Source organism: Cryptomeria japonica, chromosome 4 (assembly GCF_030272615.1).
Source record: "Cryptomeria japonica chromosome 4, Sugi_1.0, whole genome shotgun sequence".
Taxonomy (NCBI): Eukaryota; Viridiplantae; Streptophyta; class Pinopsida; order Cupressales; family Cupressaceae; genus Cryptomeria; species Cryptomeria japonica.
Genome location: NC_081408.1, coordinates 722,944,156 through 722,966,417, shown reverse-complemented (window position 1 = coordinate 722,966,417; position 22,262 = coordinate 722,944,156). Strand labels below are relative to the sequence as shown.

Here is a 22,262-nt window from a genome sequence, read left to right as displayed (position 1 = left end):
AGGAAGATGGGAACGAACAGGTAAGTGAACCATGTAATGCAAATGACAAACAAACACATGCCACAAAGAGGAAATGAATTGATGAAACACATAACTAATGAGAACACTTAGAAAGGTAGGATCGAATGAGGTAGGGTTTTAAAGAGAATTTGTAGAGAGATAGGATGTATCATAATCTTAATTATGGATGATTCCCTAAAAAATATATTTAATTACTAATAGGCCACAAACTCCTACATACCAAATGCAATTAATGCCCGACAAGCATGATAAATGCATCATCAGATAGTGATCATGACTTGAGGTGAAAATACATCATCATCATCATCATCATCATCGAGTAAATTAGGGATTAGGGTTTTTGTCTTTAGCATATTAAAATGAAGAACAATGATGCTCACAATGACAAGGCTAATGAGGTGAAGAGAGAGATTGAGGATTGGGGCTAATGCATTCGACATATCAAAATGATGAACACCAAATATTAAAAAAGAAACAAACAACAAGATTAAGAAAACAAAAACCAAAAAGGACCAAGACAAGAACAAACAAGAAAGGGGAATAAAAAATATGGGGAGTGGGGAACTCCCCCCCATCCCTCCACCCCACTTTGTCAAGGAAAGAACAAAATAATGTTTGGATGCAAGATACAACAATTATATTCTTCTCACATCACCATCCTCTAGCTTGGCTGAACACTTCTCTCTACACGTGTTTTTAAACATCCAATAATAACCTTACAAGGTGTTATAGAAGGAGACCTCACTTTTTATTTCCCTCTTTTGGGATCTTCCACTGACATTCCAATATAAGTGCTATTGAATAGAAACTATTCCCCAACACATATGCATTAAAAATATGTATTTTAAATCTACGTTTTCCTCCAATAAATAGCATTACAAATCCTCACAATGTCATATCTTATTCACACTTGAATCTAGCATTAAAAACTTCTCTTCTAATAGCATTCTTTATTCTTTTAAAAACTTTATGTTTTCACGATTATTTTGGATTGGCAACACTATCTTATGTGATATTTCACCAAATTAGTTGACACTCATCTATTCCCCGCTTTCTTTTAATAACTGAAACTTTTATTTGATTTTTTTGAAATAGAATTTGATAATTAACAATAACAATTAAAAGGTTGGAGATTAAATACAAACTCTTCAATTACCCAACCAAGAAATTAAACAATCAAATTAGAGCTTGATTATGCGAAACTTAGCGCCAAAAAGATTTTAAATTGCCTTCTATCATAGCTTTTGATCGAACGAACATCTTCTCATGAAAACTAATCACATTAAATGAATATTTTGTTATTTTTTTCAATTTTGACTTAATTGAAATCTATGAACACATACACACATACATATGCACATATACTTGTTGACATATATGTATATGTGCACATAACATATATTGTACACATATATGTAAAATGACATTTCATTAACTCTTGTCCACTATGAATGTTATTGAACTATTACCTAACACATATCGCATTAAAAAATTCTATTTTAAAATGACAATTTTCCTCTAATAAATGAGATTAGAAATCTTTATATATCATATCTTATTTACACTAAAAATCTTAACATTAAAAATTAAAAACTTCTAATGAATTATGAATTGTGTGTTCTTTTTAAGTAGGTAATAGTAGAAGAGAGAATCCAAATAGTTTTGGATCCTTTGTGCATCTCAATCTCCTAAGCTATCTCCTAATTAGCTTATTGAATGTTCACCGAAATTTTATCGTAAACAAGATTATGAGTATCAAAGATGTAGATATAATAGTTACACTTTGCTGAACTGTCCAAAAGCACACTTAAAAAAGAACCGTTCAAAACTTACACCAGTATCGCCCTATTAGTTACCATAGGGTGATTGTTCTTTTGATGACTTAAAATTAAAGTTAAAAGGAAAAGATCATTACTAACTACAGGTATAAAAAAGCACGGTTGAAAGAAATTTGAAACTCTTTGGAAATGCTAAAAAATGAATATTGAGATACATATTCAATTGACCGGGATCTAATAGTTACAAGTATAGCCTCTTGGGCTTGAAAATCGCTACAAAAAATGAATGAATAAAAGAATTGAATTAATGGATTTGGTGAAACTTGTTGTATCTCAATCCTTCGAACTCAGTCGAATGCCTAGCGAGTGCATTCAGCAGGGAAGCCCTGTGGAAACCTTTTACTGTCCGAACAGTAATTGTAAATCATGTAGTTTTCGCGCACCCATTCAAGTTTCTGCTGCTCACTCGACTCCAACGCCTCTGCACCATACCATGAATTCACAGAGCAATCAGAGGAGGCAGAGCATGTCTCTGCCTTGAAATTTCCATAAGACGCCACAAATGGAGATTTGCTCCAGTCGATCTTCACTGCACCGCCTCTGGTTGCCCAATTGTCTGCGTTCCACAGGCTTGAGTATATTCTCATCGCTTGATTCTTCGGATATGCGACGCCCAAATCTTCGCTGTTCTTGAACACTCTCACTGGAGTTCCATCCACAGAAAACCTGCACAATATCAGAAATACACATTATCAACTACAAAAATGATGTTAAAAGTAGAGGGCCAGGCCAGAGAGGACATTCAATAGCTGATTTGAAGTTGCAGGGATTATATTAACATTACTTACATAATTTGTTGGGGATTCCAGAGCAGGGAGTAAGTGTGGAAGTCTGCTGTTGGGTCGAACCAAAGGTAGAATTGCTGCTCCCGACCGCCTTTTCCTTGTGAGAAAACATTGGTGTGCATGATATAGGGATCTCCAGACAGATTTCCCAGGAACTCGAAGTCTATTTCATCGTGTTTATCCCCTTGTGACGAGAGCTGCAGCAGATCATCACCATTTTATTAGACCATACTCAACTTCCCACAACAATACTACTAGTACTACCCACTACTCATTTCAGGAGTGCAGAGTGAATCGAAGGGGCAAACTTACATAGTATGCAGTAACAGTACCGGCGGAGTTACCAGGCACCAGCTTGATTTGCATATCAATCTTGCCAAATAGATATTCATTCTTGGATTGGAACCCTGAACCTGTTTTCATACAGCAGAGGCAGAGGAGATAAGGATCCATTCAACATACCGTAAAAATCATATATATATATATATATATATATATATATATATATATATGCAGTAAACATATGAGATAAATACCTGAGGACTGATCGAGAGTAAGCTGCAAGCGTTGGCCATTGTCGAGTATCTTAGCCCGATCATTTCCCCATGTGATATCGAAGTCATTGTAAAAATTAGCAGAAACAAGGTGGGAGAATGCGAGCGCAAGGCTTAAGAGGAGAACACATAGAATGAGGTCCATTGACAACTGAAGACAAGAATGCAAGATGATGTGAATGTTGGATTGCAGAAGGAAATCGATGGAATTTGTATATATAGGCAGGGTCAGGTAAGAAATGGAAAGTAGCAAGAAATTTCACCTAGAGTTGTTAAAGTGGATGAGTTGGAGCGCGCTTTGTATTTACAGCGAGTAAAGGTTTTGGGATTCGTTGCACTCGGAGATCCAGCTGGAAGAGGGTAGTGTTGAGTACAGCTAGCATAGCTGTGTACATTATGCAACAGCTGGCGTAGGTGTGCGGATTATGAAAGAGGAGTTGTATTCCATAAGTGTGGGTGCAGTTCCGAGGCTACTTAAAATGTAGTTTCTTGGATGTCGACATCTCCCCTGTCCACAAAGCGGTCAAACGCCACATACCGCGTGTTTTTTTAATATTCTTCAAACATGTGAGGAGGACGCTGGTATACTTATTGGAATAGTATTTAATTGTAACGGTAGATTTTGTATACCAATGTCTCTCTTTTTTTTGAAGAATGGTTTAATAATTGATAGAATATTATATTTAGCTGATAGGTTCTCTGTTTGGGCTTTTGTCCATCAAAGTGTCAGCGTTCTGGTAATTATCGGACTTCTGACATCTTTCCGACCATTCTTCATTTTCAAACAATGACATGTTTTTGTTTGGGTAGTCACTTGATTTTATGTGTTTTATCATTTATTATCTAGCAGTGAAACTGTACGACTCCAACAGTTTGACAGTGACATTTATGTCGATTGGTGGTGTTTGTTAATATCTTAGGGTTCAGTGAAAGAAATTATGTGATTGTGCAAATTCTTTAGTTACTGCCTGAAATTTGTCATCCTACTTGCTTGGGTGTGTCTTCCTGGTGACAAGTAGTTCAATCATAAGCAACTCAAACCCTAGATGTTTTGCCACGTTCAAGGGTTGTGTGGTTGTTTGTTGGAGAATGTATCTATGCAGACATTGAGGTATGCCTGCTTCAAACCCTATCCCGAAGATTGTAGGTTATTGGGTTTCTTTTTATTTTGGTTTGGTGATGTTTTTGAACTCTAAGGATTCTAGCATGGTGGCATTTTGTTAACAGAAATAGGATTTAGGGTGAACTATTCTAGCCCCTTTATCCATCGCCATGAGGAGAAACAACGAATGCAAGAGATAAAAAGAGAAGTCTGGGTCAAGAGTGACAAAAAACATAAATTTTCACAAAGTGATTCTTCCAACTTTGAGCAGAGCCGTACATCAGGGGAACATGGGCACTTTTGGAGATTCGTATGTTTGCTTGAAACCCTACCTTGTAGATTTGTCGGTTGTTGGGTTTCTTTGTGTTTCATTTCTTTGTTGTTCTTGCAAGTAGGGTTTTATTTTCTAAATCAATGAAATATTCGATTTAAACATTGGTTTGCTTTCTCTATTTTGTCATTTTCCCCATGAAACAACTATATAGAAAAGGGTCACAGAGATAGATCCAAGTGTGCATGGCTTGTTTTGGGTATGGTGATTTTAGTTGTTGGATCGCCTTGAATAGAGAGGCCTCCAGGTTTGGTTGTTGTGTTGAACCTGCAGTCTCTTTTGTTTCTGTTAGAATAGTTGTTGAAGGAGTCCGCTCCCCTGAAATGGGGGCGCTTCCTTCTTTAATGTTTGTCTGAATCGATGATAAGTTGTCAGCTATAAGGGCTAGCATTCCAATATTGTGATTCCTATGAGCCAATAAAGGACTTGTGAGACAGGGAGTTGGGATCCCCATTGATCCCTGGCACGGTAGGATGTCCAACCCAGATAATGTGTCCAACTACAAGACCTAACAAGAATATTGCAAGCACTAACAATTATTTGCTTACCTAAAGCTTAAGCATTTGCATGCATGTAACAAATCCCAATGATATCTTCAAGAATGTCGTAAGTAAGAAATTTTGAGCATTGTTTAAACAGAGCATGCGATAATTAAATATTTAATTTGTGGTGTCTAAACTATATGGTATGTGTTTAAATTTCAACTTTGCCCACCTAACTTGCTATAAATATACTAGCGAATCTTTGTTTCTACAAAAGGTGTTTCTTGTATCTTCAAGATACACACTAATTTCTTAGGTTGAATATTTTATCAGCTTTGAAAAAGAGAGGTATAATGGTTTCAATTGATTTCAACAAGTCACCCAACTGGAGAAGATCTCTTATTCTAGTTGAGAGTGCTGAAGAATTGGCTAAAACACACCTTCAATAAGTTCCAGATAGATATGTGAACAGTGATGATGAGAGACGAGCAATCATTGAATTTGCATTTGATCTATTTGACTCAGAAAAATAATATTGTCATTGATATGTGTGAGATTGCACAAGAACACCATAGAGAAGAAGAGATCAGAAAAATGGCCAAGGCTTCTGAAGAATGGGGATTCTTTCACGTATTATAATATAGATTTTCCATAAAATCAATAAGATTTCCTAGATATTCCATTTCTGTCTTTATTGACTAAAAATAAATCTATACTAAGAATTTGTTTCAGAAACAAGACTAAAGTTTTTGTTTCATGTTTTAACAATCTGTAATGTGAGATCTATTGTGAGGAGTCATTTCTAGACAACTCTAATATCCTATCTTTTATTTTTATTATTATTTAACTATATTTAATATTATTAAACATTGATAGAGTTTTGAAAGGATTTAACAAACATTTTTTGCAAAGATAAGATCAATTAAATTTAGTCTAACAAATAATGGTGAAATTGTTACATGAATCAACAACACAAATATTGAAAAGCAGTAGGTACCACCAAAAAAATATATTAAATAGTACAAGACCAAGCACTCGACAAAAAAAAATACATGACAATAGATATCTGGAGAACTTTGAACCCTAGAAGCAGTCCTTCACACTAAATTTATAAAAAAAATATTCTTCTTAACCATTCTTTCATAGAACTTCAAATCTGAAAAACCATGTCTCCAAATCTCTTCCAACCTTATACTAAAATGCTTTTCGCCAATAAACCCTTCATTCCATATACTGAAAACATACTCTCATTCTGTCGTGAGTCGAAATCATCTAAATCTGAAATATTTATTACTAATATATTATTAATTTTAATTATATTAATAGTAAATAAAGTGAAGATGTATTGAGATAGTCAGAATCCTTATTTTGGTGAAATGTTTGGCAGTTCGTAATTAGTACAAACAAATTTCTATGTGTACAACACTATGTTGGCTACAACGTATTTGTCAAACACATGAAAATCAACTTGGATACAACCACTTCATTTCATCCTTTGCTATAATTTATCTTATTTTGTAATGTTGTTTGTTTGGTTTTCTAAGACCAATCATTTGATTTTCTCTGTCATCTCTTAGAATATGTGAACTAGGTGGAGAAAGCTATTATGAGAGGAGAGAGATATGTTGCTATCATGAGAGGAGCCACACAAGTTTATTCAAATATAAGTATTGGTGCCTCGGCATAATAAGTCATGCACTATTTTTCTCTTGCTATGGGTTTTGTAGTGTAGTATCAAACTTTTGCTAATGGTTTTTTTTTAAATTGAGGTAAAAGAGTGGTTTTTGAAAGAGTCTCAACTTGTTTATAAAAAAAATTAGATTCAAAATATTAATTTAAAAAAAAAAACTTCATCATTATCATCATTACAACCAACCTTTCATTAACAATTGACAATTTGAACACAACATACCTATAGTTTATGTGAGTGATACAATTGACAAGTTTTAATTATACATAGTCTTGTATTATGTTGTCTGATGAATTCAACATAGTCAAATGGTTTTGATGATACAACTGTTGTTATTCTAAAATGTTAGTCTGGTGTTCTGAAGTTCATGATGTTATTAAGGCTACCAAAAAGCCAAATAATCCACGCACCAATACCGGAAGTGGTTCACAACATGATAAAGTAGATTGGATGGATATTTTCTTTTTTTGATGAAATATATATACTAATAAATATTTTTTCTTGAAAAAAGTAAGCTTTTAGATTTGAAATCTTTATTTTTGTTGTTGCGCCAATGGTATCCTTAAGGGGCGAGTTGAGATTTGAAATCTTAATAATTATTAATTAAAAATAAAAAATAAATCTATGGATCATTATCTTCATTATAGTCCATCTCTCATAAATAATTGAGAAATTGACCACAACATACCTGCAATTTAAGTGTGTGATACAATTGTGGAACTTCTATATCATCATTTTTTCTTTAGATAATCTTTTATTAAGTTGTTTGATGAAATTAGCATTACCAAATGATTTTGATGATATAGCTAAGCACTATTATTCTAAAACTTTGGTTTGGTGTTTTGTGGTTCAGGCTTCTGTCAAGACTACCAAAGATACATAGAGTCCAGACACAAATCTAGGAAGTGGATCACAACATAATAAAATAACCACAAAGAAAATAGGAGCATAAAGCAAATAGAGGTATAATAAGTCAATGCATACAACAAATAGGAGAAGTATGGTAAATTTATGCATAGATTAGGGTAGTGAAAGCTTTGTATTCTGATTGCCTCGATGTTGGCACTCAGCTAGGGAAAATAAAAGTTGTATTCATGGCTTGCTTCACTTGTATCACATGTTTTCCCTTATCATCTTTGGTAATAGATCAAGATATTAATATGAAAATATGGTCGCAATGTGTTCAACTATAATTGCCATACACTAAAAGCTATTTGCTTTAAAAAATGTTTCTATGCTATTAGAAAGTGGGCAATAATAGTATAAAAGTTCGTAGTTCAATACATTGGTAGATGAAGTTTGAAATATGTTGTTGGGAGAATAAGAAATTTCAAGTAATCAGAGCATTCAATCTACACTCTATTTCAAATTTTGAAATTCAAAACCAACTCTTTCAATTTAAATTTCAATTTAATGGCCAAATTAAAATTTTGGAAAGGAAATCACATTGTGCGTCTATTGGCCACCTCAGTCCTCCCCGTGCCCATTACACTTACCATTCAAGCTCATCCTCAATGCCTGACTTGTGATGCATACACTCCTTTATGTCATGCAACTTGTCAAACTAACTTAAGATTAAAAACAAATGCAACAAACTAAAAAGTTTCAAAAGAATAAGGCAAAAGAACATACAACACACAATAAATATCCTTTAAAAACCAAAGCAGTTATAGAGGATTTGATTTATATTGTAACAAGATAGGTTCATTGAGATTTTCCTTCTTGTCTAAATTCCTTTGCTTCTCCCCGATCCACTCCTCATTTCCATCATTCCGTCTCAGTTATTGACCAATCGGAAAAAAGATTCAGAACTATTGTCTGATATTGTTTTCAAACTTTGCCAAGCTCTTCCGGTTAATTATTGGATTCACTTCTATAATTGTTACCATATTGAAGTACTGCATATTGGGGAACATATAATTTCACTTTTCTTTCCCTTGTTGTACTAATGCTAGAGGAACGCACTTCTAAAAAACTATATAAAAACTGAATGACAATGCACAATGGTTGCAAGGAATCAATTCAGTTAACAATTTTCAATAATATACTAAATTAATAGATTAAATAACTTTTCCATTAATCCCAGTCTATTTAAGACACTTAGTTTTCATCATTATGGATTTAGTATATATTTTCTCTATTTACTTTCAGCTTCTGATTTTCGGTTTACAAATACAAATGTTGATGGAATTGTTCATAGCTGTAGATTAAATGACTTTTTGCTAAAGTATAGTCTATGTAAGAATTTAAGTTATGGTATCAGATAGAAACATTGAAACATTTAAATGTTGAAGGAATTGCTCACAACAATAGTCAAATCCAAATACAAACATTGAAAGAGTTGTTCACAATATCACAAACATTGTAGCCATCAGAACAACAACTGCTTGTACTCCACCTCAAAACCGTATGCCAATTCTTCACCCATCTCTTTGCCTCTAGGGTAAGTGCACAAAGATGGTGGTCAAAAAGGGGGGTATAAGTGGACACTTTTTTTTTTTTTTTTTTTCTGAAATCAGGTGAACCTAAACTTGGAGGCAAAATTTGAAAGTCATCCACTCAAGATATGAAGATAATCAAAGAACAAATATTATATTACTCTAAATCTAGTTTCCAAACTACTAAACGTTTTCAAAATTGGATAAGATTAAGGGGGTCAAATCCTTCGCACACAAAAAACTGACCCTGATTTTTTTTGAAAAATATAACATAGTGTTTGACGTGCGCATCAAAAAATTCATAGTTAGATTTAGTATTTTGACAAATCCTTTGGCAGAAAGATAGTTAAGAGTGAGCACTAGAAGATGTGTGTTTTTTTGTAATTTTTTGTTGAGTATTTTTTTTTTTAATGATTTTTCCAATCGAGCACATCCTGAAAATTAGGTACTTGTTCGTGCACAAAGCATAAGTTGCACAAAACAAATCGAAAATACAATTTTTTTAAAAAAAATTGTAAAGAATAAAGTGCACTACAACAATGTATAAAGTTTTTTAAATTTGGATAAGTATATCAAAAGTTATTCAAAAAATGGTGCACCTATGTCTGTGAGAACTATGGAGACACTAGTAAAAGAAATTCAATAATAATATGTTGTTGTTGTTCAAATTGAAAACAAATTATATGGTTAGAAAGCTTAGAAGATGGGTGAAAATATGGTGGCAATTTTAGAAATACCCACTTTATGAAGTGTAAACTTGATGATGACAAAGTCGATAAACCAAGTTGATAAAATAAAACACGTCAAAAATGAGAGAAATGGAGGGAAATCAAACTTCCAATCCATAGCTTTGTCATCCAGGCCTATTTCCAAGCCTAAACAGTCAAAAGCACGTACGGGGTACTTATAGTGTAAGCAGCACATATACGCTTGTTTCCCTATAAATAGCGCGTACGCGCTACCTTTACTATAAACAGCACGTACGCGCTATTTTATAATATGATATTCTATGTATAATGTGTATAATATGACATTGTATGTATAATATGTGTATATACATATAATATGTGTATAATATGACATTGTATATATAATATGTTTATATACATATAATATATGTATATATATATAATATATTAAACATATATATACACATGTAAGTGTATTGTCTCTCCCTCTCAAACGCATACAAGGTCTCTCTCTCTCTCTCTCTCTCTCTCTCTCTCTCTCTCTCTCTCTCTCTCTCTCTCTCTCTCTCTCTCTCTCTCTCCATACCCCATCCCTCTTTCTCTTCTTCTCTTCCTCCATACCCCACTGCAACTATGTTTGCACTTCTATAGAAGTAAGTGAATTTATTTCTTGTCTGCAACTTCCTCTTTGATTTTTATCATGTATCCTCTCCTAAAAAAATTGACTGATGGATTTTTGTGTGTATATTGAATAGGAGGAATAGGGTTTGAAATTGAACCACGGGTGTATTACCGTGACAAACAAGGAAACCTGTAGGAATATTCTTCTCGAATGTGTTTTTAATGAGTAGAGCAGATGTGGAAAATAGTGTCAACAAAGCAACATGATGAGTCAGAGTACCTGCAATATGTTTTTCAGAAGAAAACAACAGGTAGGAAGAGAAAGAGGGAGAGTAACACAGATGATGTCCTGTAGAATGATAGTGGTGGGTATGCGAGAGTTCCCTTGTTGTTACACAACGCTTGTCACCTAAAGAAATTAAAGTTTGTTGTGAGCATGGTAGTGGTAGTATATGATGATCATCATGATAAGTGTGAGATGACATCATGATAAGCATGGATAAAGTGTAATCATCATTAACATGTTAAAATAAGATATAACCATGGTTAGGATAAATATGTGGCAGTCATAAGATATAATCATAAGATAAACCATGGTTATCAAAAAACATGTGATAGTCATAAGATATAACCATAACAAGAATAAAGGAAAACATAATCATCACAAGAAAAGATCATGTGATTGAAAATATACAACCAAGCATACTAATTGGTAGATGCAATCACGAGAATTATGTAGATCATATAATGTGTAAACATACCATCATCAATATAGAAATATGTTGAATGCTATAGAGGATATATTCTCCAAGTGGGAGATATGCAATATAACATATGAAAATAAGTTAATGTATTTGGGTTGAGCATGGATAATCCAAGATTCAAATATGTGATTATCATCAATCAAATTATCTTCATCTTGATTATGTTCTTTGTAAACACCCTCTAGGAAGTGGCTTTCATTGTGATAGGAAAGTGTTCTCTTAGTAAAGATTGTTGAAATAGGTGCAATGTGTACTTTATCTTTCTTTACATAATGTTTTTGGATGTGACTCCATGGATGTAGTTTGTTTTTTATTATCAATGGAATTTTGTTTTGGAACGCATGTAGTAGAATATTTAGAAGATGAAGCAATCAGGTTGTTAAATATTAGTTTATTTGCTTTTTGTGGAAGATAAGGATGAAATCTTCCTTGCTTTTCTTTTGTGATTAATGAGAAATGAAATATTCTTATTTGTCTTCATGTGAAGGGTAAGAATTAAATTTTTGTTTTTTTTCTTCTCTTGTAATTGTATGTGAGAAATAAGGACATCCATTGTCCTCAAGAGGCTCATCAATATCAAAATTTTCTCTCTTAGGAAGGGTTCCAAATGCAATTTATTTTAGGCCTCGCGTCTTTCTTTCATATAACTCATCATTGATTCTTCAGTTCTCATCAAAATGTATAGTATTTAAATCATGTTTTTTTTTTTTTGAGCACTTATAAATAAGCTTGTTAGAAGTCTCTATATGTGTATGTGTGTGTGGATGGGTGTGTGCATGTGTGTGCATGTGTGTGCGTGTGTGTGTGCGTGTGCGTGTGCGTGTGTATGTGTATGTGTACGTATGTATAATGACTTATTCATAAACATATATTTAATAAATAAAATGATATTTCATAAGCAAGGACATATGGTTCTCTCTCTACTTTGACAATATTATCCCAATGAACATATTTCAAACATTAGTGTACCATATAAGATACTTATTTTAACTATTCAAGCCATAGTATACCACATGACATAAATAATCTACTAAAAAAAAGTGATAATTTGAATAAGATATTCGTCACTTTAAGACCCACTTGTATAGGAAAGATGATGTAACCCATAATAGGCATTGGTCATTTGAAATGAAATTCTATAATGTATATAGCTATATTGATGAAAATGATGGTCATGCAAAAAATCTATCATAAAATGTTATACGAATTTATTGGGTCAATAAAGATACTATCCGACCATACACGTACAATGATTCATATTATTTGTTATTTGGTATGTCATTATCATAAAAGGAAATCACCGAAGAAGAGGGAGGAAAAAATCTCTATCATGCGACATACCCACAAAAGAATTTACGTAACTAGATATGTTGAAAAATTAACATTATATCAGATCCTTCTTGTTTCTATTTATATGCATATGTGTCATATTAGCAGTGAGGCACTCAAACAACTAAAGAATATATCCATATTGTGAGATTGATTATACAAAGTAAAAGGATTTGTATACAAATATGTTTTGATTGGAAGTAGTTAACTTAAGGTTTTCCCATCATTAACACTTTCAAATTAATCATATTATTGTTAATTGAGTCATATATTATTTAATACCATATAAATTTGTGTATGATTTCCATTGACTCTAAGATAACTAATGGATGAATTATCATTATAATATCAAGTACAACCCTCTAGACAGATCTAATTGGAAAATAGGAAGAAGATTAATCAAGTTAGAATTAAGTAAAGTCTATTAAAGAACATAATTAATAGGTCTAGTCAACTTGGTAAACTTTGTAGAAATTCAAGGCATGAAACAAATAACTTTATAGAAGTAGTGACAATATAATGAGTACTTGGTTCACTCTCTTTCTTACTATACCCCTTTGAAAACTATTTGGATCTCTTTTTCTTACTATACCCCTTTGGAAACTATTTGGATTTTAAAATTTTGATGGATAGATAAGCATACCTTGGGCTATGCCATTTCAAACATACCTAGAATTTTCAAAAGAAAAAGGAAGATGAGAACGACGGGTAAATGAACCATGGAATGCAAATGACAAACAAACACATGCCACGAAGAGGAAATGAATTGATGAAACACATAACTGATGAGAACACTTAGAAAGGTAGGATCAAACAAGGTAGGGTTTTAAAGAGAATTTGTAGAGATAGGATTTATCATAATGTTAATTATGAATGATTCCCTAAAAAACATGTTTAATTACTAATAGGCCACAAACTCTTAAAAGCCAAATGCAATTAATGCTCAACAAGCATGATAAATGCATCATCGGATAGTGTTCATGTAGATATAATAGTTTAGACTCTGCTAAACTGTCCAAAAGAACACTTAAAAAAGAACCGTTCAAAAATTACAATAGTATCGCCCTATTAGTTACCATAGGGTGATTGTTCTTTTGATATGAATTAAAATTAAAGTTAAAAGAAAAGATCATTACTAACTATAGCCACAAAAAAGTCCACGGTTGAAAGAAATTTGAAACTGTTGGATTTTGCCAAGATCAAGAAGTCATTGAAATGTACATGAAAGAGACATAATATGGGATAAGAATAAACTGTATTCTCATCAATAGAAAATGATCAATAATTGTTGTTCAATAGTTACATACAATGTAGATGAGCCTACTTATATAGGCAAGGCTAGGGATATGTATGAGCACACAAACATGACATGTGGCTCAATAAGAAACAAGGGTAGGTAGGAAATAGGTGTGGGTAGGTAGGAGAAATAATATAATATTCCACATGAGGTGGATCACCCACCGAAGGTGGAATTATCACTCCACAATAAGTGGATATGATAGTGTAATAACAAGATCAACACCATAAGAGGTGGAATTTCTCCTACACACACTATCCCAATGTGGCACAAACACCCAAGTGTCTCATATCCAAACTACTATGAAATGCATTATCCTAAGTAAACTTAAGTAAGTGTAATAATATCCATGATGAATAATTATTTACACCAACACCCCCCCTTAAGTGCAACTTAGGGGAATGCACTTAAGTCTACAATGCAACTAAGCAATGCAAGATGGGTCCCGGCTACGAGGCCATGTTAGGTACCCATGCACAAATGCAAATGCATGCAAACCAATGCAATAAAATCTCTCACAAAGTGGGGAAAGAGAGAAAAACCCAATGGGAAAAAACCCTCCCCCAAAAAGAGAGATGAAAGCTATACAAGAGAACTCTCAAGGAGTATGTGAGGAACAAAACCCCATGTGAGGAAATAGTCCCCCCCATACGAGAGAAGAAGAGAAGTCAAACTGTGATCATCCCTCAATGAAGAATCTGCACCAAAGATAGAAGCTCGATGTATGAAGAAACTGCTCCATGAACGTCGAACAACATTCCTCCCCTTAGGAAGAAACAAAACCAAAGGTGTATCCATGAAGTCTCCCCAATCATGAAGGGAAGATGTATGAAGAAAACTCATGATGAAAGGAATCTCTGAAAACTGCTCAAGTGTCCCCATGTCGATGCTAAAAGATGCCCCTTCCAAAGATGGTAAACTGTGCCATACTGCTGAAAAAGGAACTCCAACATCTAGTGGAGATGGATGTAGAACAATGTCCAAAGACTCATGTGTCTCCTCAAAGCATAAAGAGACCTCCTCCAACTGCTGTACATAAGTATCCACAATCATGTCAACCTCGAAAGAATGATCATGTAGAGAATGAACAAGAGGGTCAGAGTGTGCCCTCGCAACAATCGAAGAAGGATCATCTTCATCAAAGAGAAGATGTATGTCATCAATGATGTCTCCCAAATCTGCAATGTAGGATTCCACAAACAAACCTGCAATATTTGTCATGTAATCATCCCATGAATCTGAAGCTGGAAGACAATGTATATCCTGCTGCACTGAATCACATGAAGGCAAAACTGTCGCACTATCTGGATCATCAGGTACAATAGGTGATGAGATATCAATATGAGAAGATGAAGTACAAGACTCAAGAACTGGGTTACATGTGAGAATCCCCATGTGCAAGTGTCCAAAGTTCTCCTCAAAATCTGAATCATCACAATAAGTGTGATCATCATGTGTAGAATCATCAAATGTGAAATCATCATCATCAACAAAATCTGAAAAGGAGTATAACCGAGATGCATGATCAACCACCCCAGTTGCAATGATAGCTCTAGTCTCCATGTCTCTAATAAAAACTGAGTCAGGTGTGAACTCCACAACTCTCTTAGTAGCGCCATGTGTGATTTGATAGATAGAAAGGAGATTGTTTGTCAAGTGGGGTACACACAACACATCATTGAAGGAGTTATCCCCAATGTCAATAGATCCTTTCCCAATCACATCCATGTATGTATGATTGCCCATCAAAATCTGTGGCATGGTGCAAGGCTCAAATGTAGAGAACATAGATTGTGAAGATGCCATATGATGAGAAGCCCCTGAATCTAGAAGCCATCTCTCTGAAGTATGATTTGTTGTAGCACATAGAGCTTGTCCTTTTCTTGTTCCAAAAGAGTGAGTCTTTCCACTTGTAGAAGCCATGAATGCTTGCCCTTTTCCTTTTGAATGTGAGGAAGTGGAAGTTGATGAATCATCCTTCTTGTAGACTTTAGGCAAATCAATGTTATGCTTTTTGATGATATGTGTGAGCTCATCAATCTTCTTAGTATGGCAACGATGTTCCTCATGACCAATCTTTTTACAATAAGCACAAGTAGGTCTCTCTCTCTTTGGTGAATTATCTTTCTTGGAAGAAGATGAATCTCCTTGTTGTGGAGAAGATGATGCTTTATCCTTAGGCTTTGATTGCCATTTCTTCTTGTTTGAGTTGTCCTTTCCTTGATTTCCTTTGTTTCCTTGATTTGCCACTAATGCTTGAGACTTAGAAGAAGTCTTAAGAATGCCCATGCTTATCAACTTAGTTTGTTCCATCATCAACATTTCATTGAAAGCATCAAATGTAGGCATTTTGTAGCTTGAACCCATTGTCATCCTATGAGTTTGGAAACTAGAAACAAATGCTGCATATTCTTGTGGAAGCTTCCCTATCAAGTTGAATATCAATTGAGTATCCTTTTTATCAATGCCACAATCTTTGAGTTGTGCCCTCAACTCATTTGCCTTAGTGACATAATCTTGTATAGTATCAAAGTTCTTGGGATCTAACATGGTGAGATCACTATCAATTTGATATCCCCTAATCTCATCAACTTGACCATACAAGTCTTGAAACTTTTGCCAAGCATCCTTGATTAGAGTGCATTTCTCAATATGAAAAATGAGATCCTTTGATACATACTTTCTTAAGGTACCAATTGCCATGATATTTTTAGTGAGCCAATCTAAGTGACCAACTGGATCAGCCTTAGGATCAGCTGGAGCAACAATAGTTCCATCAATGTAATGAGTGAGTCCTTTTTCCATAAGTTTACTCCATGCATCAATTTTCCAAGTAGCATAATTATGTGGAGTTAAGAGAGGAAACTTAGAAGAACCCATAGCAGCAAAAAGGAAAGAACACAAGAGCAAAAAAGCACAAGAGACACCCCCCAAATCCAATCAATCAAAGTACCCCCCCTAAAGTGATGATTTTGGCACTTTATACTTAGTGCGATTACAATGAGCCACTTGCAAAACAAGGCAAAGTGGGTTTATGATGCAGATTTTACAACTTCTCAAATGAGATACAAGAGACTTCAATCAATAGTGCAATGAATCTAACTGAGATTCAAGCAAATATACAAGTACCAAGAGAGCCAAAAAAAGGCCTAGATCTGAAAGTACAATTTCTACTTACAATGACATCAATCTGATAGTATCATGTGAAAGTAGATGAAAAAATACGCACTTTCAAAAAAAACGGCACCTAAAAAGGAGGTCGGATGACCCCAAACGAAGCCTCTGAAGTTGCAAAAATTGGGATTACTCAGGGACAGTCACCAAAAACTGCATTTTCTGAAAAATCCGTGCATCAAAATCAAAAAATTATTTCACCACTGCGGAGAGCACGAAATTCTAGCCCATTTCAAAAAAAATTGCACCCAAAAAGGAGCAAAAATGAGCAAGTTACGGCCATTTGAAGTTGAACTGCAAAATCAAAAATGCAAATGAGAGGGGGTCAAAAAATTTCCAAACCCTGCTGATGTGGCGCTGACGTCAGCAAAACACGGGGTTAAATTTGACGGCCGTATGACCGTCGCCAAAACTTCGCTGCCTGGCTGACTGAGCGTCTGTACCGTACGGACAACTGCGTGGATAGCTGACTGGATGTTCCGTACTGTACGGAATCGATGATATGGCAGGTTACGTGTCTGTTGACGTGGCGTCCGTATGGAAGACGCGTGGCAGTACGGAAAAAGCTGATTGTCTGTACGGAGTGTACGGAGGGTCTGATGTGTCTGTCGTGGCAGTCCGCGTGGCGGACGAGCTGGCTGTTCCAGGTGTCGCTGATGTGTCCGAGTGACGTGGCACCTGCAGGTGGGAGGCGGTGCAAGCAGGGAGCGTCGCCCGAGCTCGGAGCGGCGCCGGAGCTGCGGGAGGCGGAGAGAGCTTGTGTGCGCTTCGGCTGCGAGCGGAGCAAGGACGCCGGAGGGTGGACGGGGGAGCTGCCGGCGCCGGGTTCGTGCACGGCAGGGAGGACGCAGCTGCGGGCGTCAGGTGGTACCGGTACGGCCTCTGCGCGTTGGACAGTCAGGTACGTTGCGCGCTTTCTAACCTGCAAACTGGTACAAAAGGCACAGGGGGGGGTCTGCGGACCCCCCAAAAACCAAAAAATTTTTTTTTGATTTTTTTTGATTTCTTTTTCGTTTTTTTTTGCTTTTCAATTTTTTGATTTTTTTTTGATTTTTTTGATTTTTCAAAAACAAATTCAGAAAAATGAAATTTTTTTTGTGAATATTAAAAAAAATTTCGAAATCCGTACGATATAGGCAAAAATGGAGAAAAAAATTTTCTCACCAAAATAGGCCAACTTTATAACCAAAATTCATGGAAACGGCCTTCCGGACGCAATGGAGAGGTCGGATCTGGTCTAGGACGCCTCCAAATGATAATGCTCCTCAGATCTGCCTCTTAACGTCGCAATAATGCCTCTTCAAGACGAATCAATGAGACTCCAATAACTCTGATACCATGTTGGATTTTGCCAAGATCAAGAAGTCATTGAAATGTACATGAAAGAGACATAATATGGGATAAGAATAAACTGTATTCTCATCAATAGAAAATGATCAATAATTGTTGTTCAATAGTTACATACAATGTAGATGAGCCTACTTATATAGGCAAGGCTAGGGATATGTATGAGCACACAAACATGACATGTGGCTCAATAAGAAACAAGGGTAGGTAGGAAATAGGTGTGGGTAGGTAGAAGAAATAATATAATATTCCACATGAGGTGGATCACCCACCGAAGGTGGAATTATCACTCCACAATAAGTGGATATGATAGTGTAATAACAAGATCAACACCATAAGAGGTGAAATTTCTCCTACACACACTATCCCAATGTGGCACAAACACCCAAGTGTCTCATATCCAAACTACTATGAAATGCATTATCCTAAGTAAACTTAAGTAAGTGTAATAATATCCATGATGAATAATTATTTACACCAACAGAAACTCTTTGGAAATGCTAAAAAATGAATATTGAGATACATATTCAATTGACCGGGATCTAATAGTTACAAGTATAGCCTCTTGGGCTTGAAAATCGCTACAAAAAATGAATGAATAAAAGAATTGAATTAATGGATTTGGTGAAACTTGTTGTATCTCAATCCTTCGAACTCAGTCGAATGCCTAGCGAGTGCATTCAGCAGGGAAGCCCTGTGGAAACCTTTTACTGTCCGAACAGTAATTGTAAATCATGTAGTTTTCGCGCACCCATTCAAGTTTCTGCTGCTCACTCGACTCCAACGCCTCTGCACCATACCATGAATTCACAGAGCAATCAGAGGAGGCAGAGCATGTCTCTGCCTTGAAATTTCCATAAGACGCCACAAATGGAGATTTGCTCCAGTCGATCTTCACTGCACCGCCTCTGGTTGCCCAATTGTCTGCGTTCCACAGGCTTGAGTATATTCTCATCGCTTGATTCTTCGGATATGCGACGCCCAAATCTTCGCTGTTCTTGAACACTCTCACTGGAGTTCCATCCACAGAAAACCTGCACAATATCAGAAATACACATTATCAACTACAAAAATGATGTTAAAAGTAGAGGGCCAGGCCAGAGAGGACATTCAATAGCTGATTTGAAGTTGCAGGGATTATATTAACATTACTTACATAATTTGTTGGGGATTCCAGAGCAGGGAGTAAGTGTGGAAGTCTGCTGTTGGGTCGAACCAAAGGTAGAATTGCTGCTCCCGACCGCCTTTTCCTTGTGAGAAAACATTGGTGTGCATGATATAGGGATCTCCAGACAGATTTCCCAGGAACTCGAAGTCTATTTCATCGTGTTTATCCCCTTGTGACGAGAGCTGCAGCAGATCATCACCATTTTATTAGACCATACTCAACTTCCCACAACAATACTACTAGTACTACCCACTACTCATTTCAGGAGTGCAGAGTGAATCGAAGGGGCAAACTTACATAGTATGCAGTAACAGTACCGGCGGAGTTACCAGGCACCAGCTTGATTTGCATATCAATCTTGCCAAATAGATATTCATTCTTGGATTGGAACCCTGAACCTGTTTTCATACAGCAGAGGCAGAGGAGATAAGGATCCATTCAACATACCGTAAAAATCATATATATATATATATATATATATATATGCAGTAAACATATGAGATAAATACCTGAGGACTGATCGAGAGTAAGCTGCAAGCGTTGGCCATTGTCGAGTATCTTAGCCCGATCATTTCCCCATGTGATATCGAAGTCATTGTAAAAATTAGCAGAAACAAGGTGGGAGAATGCGAGCGCAAGGCTTAAGAGGAGAACACATAGAATGAGGTCCATTGACAACTGAAGACAAGAATGCAAGATGATGTGAATGTTGGATTGCAGAAGGAAATCGATGGAATTTGTATATATAGGCAGGGTCAGGTAAGAAATGGAAAGTAGCAAGAAATTTCACCTAGAGTTGTTAAAGTGGATGAGTTGGAGCGCGCTTTGTATTTACAGCGAGTAAAGGTTTTGGGATTTGTTGCACTCGGAGATCCAGCTGGAAGAGGGTAGTGTTGAGTACAGCTAGCATAGCTGTGTACATTATGCAACAGCTGGCGTAGGTGTGCGGATTATGAAAGAGGAGTTGTATTCCATAAGTGTGGGTGCAGTTCCGAGGCTACTTAAAATGTAGTTTCTTGGATGTCGACATCTCACCTGTCCACGGAGCGGTCAAACGCCACATACCGCGTGTTTTTTTTAATATTCTTCAAACATATGAGGAGGACCATTTGGTGGGCCGGTATACTTATTGGAATAGTATTTAATTGTAACGGTAGATTTTGTATACCAATGTCTCTCTTTTTTTGAAGAATGGTTTAATAATTGATAAAATATTATATTTAGCTGATAGGTTCTCCCTCTCGGCTTTTGCCCATCAAAGTTTCAGCGTTCTTCAAAGTTTCAGCGTTCTGGTAATTATCGGACTTCCGACATCTTTCCGACCACTCTTCGTTTTCAGGCAATGACATGTTTTTGTTTGGGTAGTCACTTGATTTTATGTGTTTCATCATTTATTATCTAGCAGTGAAACTGTACGACTCCAGCAGTTTGACAGTGGCATTTATGTCGATTGGTGGCGTTTGTTAATATCTTAGGGTTCAATGGAAGAAATTATGTGATTGTGCAAATTCTTCAGTTACTGCTTGAAATTTGTCATCCTACTTGCTTGGGTGTGTCTTCTCGACGACAAGTAGTTGAATCATAAGCGACTCAAACCCTAGACGTTTTGCCACGTTCAAGGGCTGTGCGGTTGTTTGTTGGAGAATGTATCTATGCAGACTGTGAGGTATACCTGCTTCAAACCCTATCCCGGAGATTATAGGTTATTGGGTTTCTTTTTATTTTGGTTTGGTGGTGTTTTTGAACTCAAAGGATTCTAGCATGGTGGATTTTTGTCAATGGAAATCAGATTTAGGGTGAACTATTCTAGCCCCTTTATCCATCTCCATGAAGAGAAACAACAAATGAAAGAGATAAAAAGAGAAGTCCGGGTCAAGAGTGGCAAAAACATTTTTTTTCACAAAGTGATTCTTCCAACTTTGAGCAGAGCCATACAATAGGGGAACATGGGCACTTTTGGAGATTCGTATGTTTGCTTGAAACCCTACCTTGTAGATTTGTCAGTTGTTGGGTTTCTTTGTGTTTCATTTCTTTGTTGTTCTTGCAAGTAGGGTTTTGTTTGCTAAATCAATGAAATATTCGATTTAAACATTTGTTTGCTTCCTCTATTTTGTCATTTTCCCCACAAAACAACTATATAAAAAAGGGTCGCAGAGGCAGATCCAAGTGTGCATGGCTTATTTTGGGTATGGTGATTTTAGTTGCTGGATCGCCTTGAATAGAGAGGCCTCCAGGTTTGGTTGTTGTGATGAACCTGCAGTCTCTTTTGTTTATGTTGGAATAGTTGTCGAAGGAGCCTGCTCCCCTAAAATGGGGGCACTTCCTTCTTTAATGTCTGGCTGAATCGATGTTAAGTTGTCAACTATAAGGGCTAGCATTCCAATATTATGATTCCTATGATCCAATAAAGGACTTGTGAGATGGGGAGTTCGGATCTCCATTGATCCCTAGCGCAGTAGGATGGCCAACCTAGATAATGTGTCCAACTACAAGACCTAACAAGAATATTGCAAGCACTAACAATTATTTGCTTACCTAAAGCTCAAGCATTTGCATGCATGCAACAAATCCCAATGATATCTTCAAGAATGTCGTAAGTAAGAAATTTTGAGCATTGTTTAAACAGAGCATG

The 22,262-nt window shown here is 35.8% G+C and overlaps 2 protein-coding genes across 2 annotated transcripts; both read right to left on the bottom strand.

Moving 5' to 3' along the window:
* Nucleotides 1–1,989: 1,989 nt before the first annotated feature.
* On the bottom strand, nt 1,990–3,397 carry LOC131875530 (xyloglucan endotransglucosylase protein 1-like). The gene is made up of 4 exons (XM_059220112.1): nt 3,181–3,397; nt 2,957–3,057; nt 2,648–2,841; nt 1,990–2,525 (listed from the first exon to the last, which is right to left on the bottom strand). Exons 1-4 carry the CDS (start codon nt 3,341–3,343, stop codon nt 2,159–2,161), a joined length of 825 nt encoding a protein of 274 aa, XP_059076095.1. The 5' UTR covers nt 3,344–3,397; the 3' UTR covers nt 1,990–2,158.
* A 15,563-nt stretch (nt 3,398–18,960) lies between these two features.
* LOC131875529 (xyloglucan endotransglucosylase protein 1-like) lies at nt 18,961–20,356 on the bottom strand. Its single transcript, XM_059220111.1, has 4 exons — nt 20,140–20,356; nt 19,928–20,028; nt 19,619–19,812; nt 18,961–19,496 (listed from the first exon to the last, which is right to left on the bottom strand). Exons 1-4 carry the CDS (start codon nt 20,300–20,302, stop codon nt 19,130–19,132), a joined length of 825 nt encoding a protein of 274 aa, XP_059076094.1. The 5' UTR covers nt 20,303–20,356; the 3' UTR covers nt 18,961–19,129.
* Between the last annotated feature and the right edge of the window lie 1,906 nt (nt 20,357–22,262).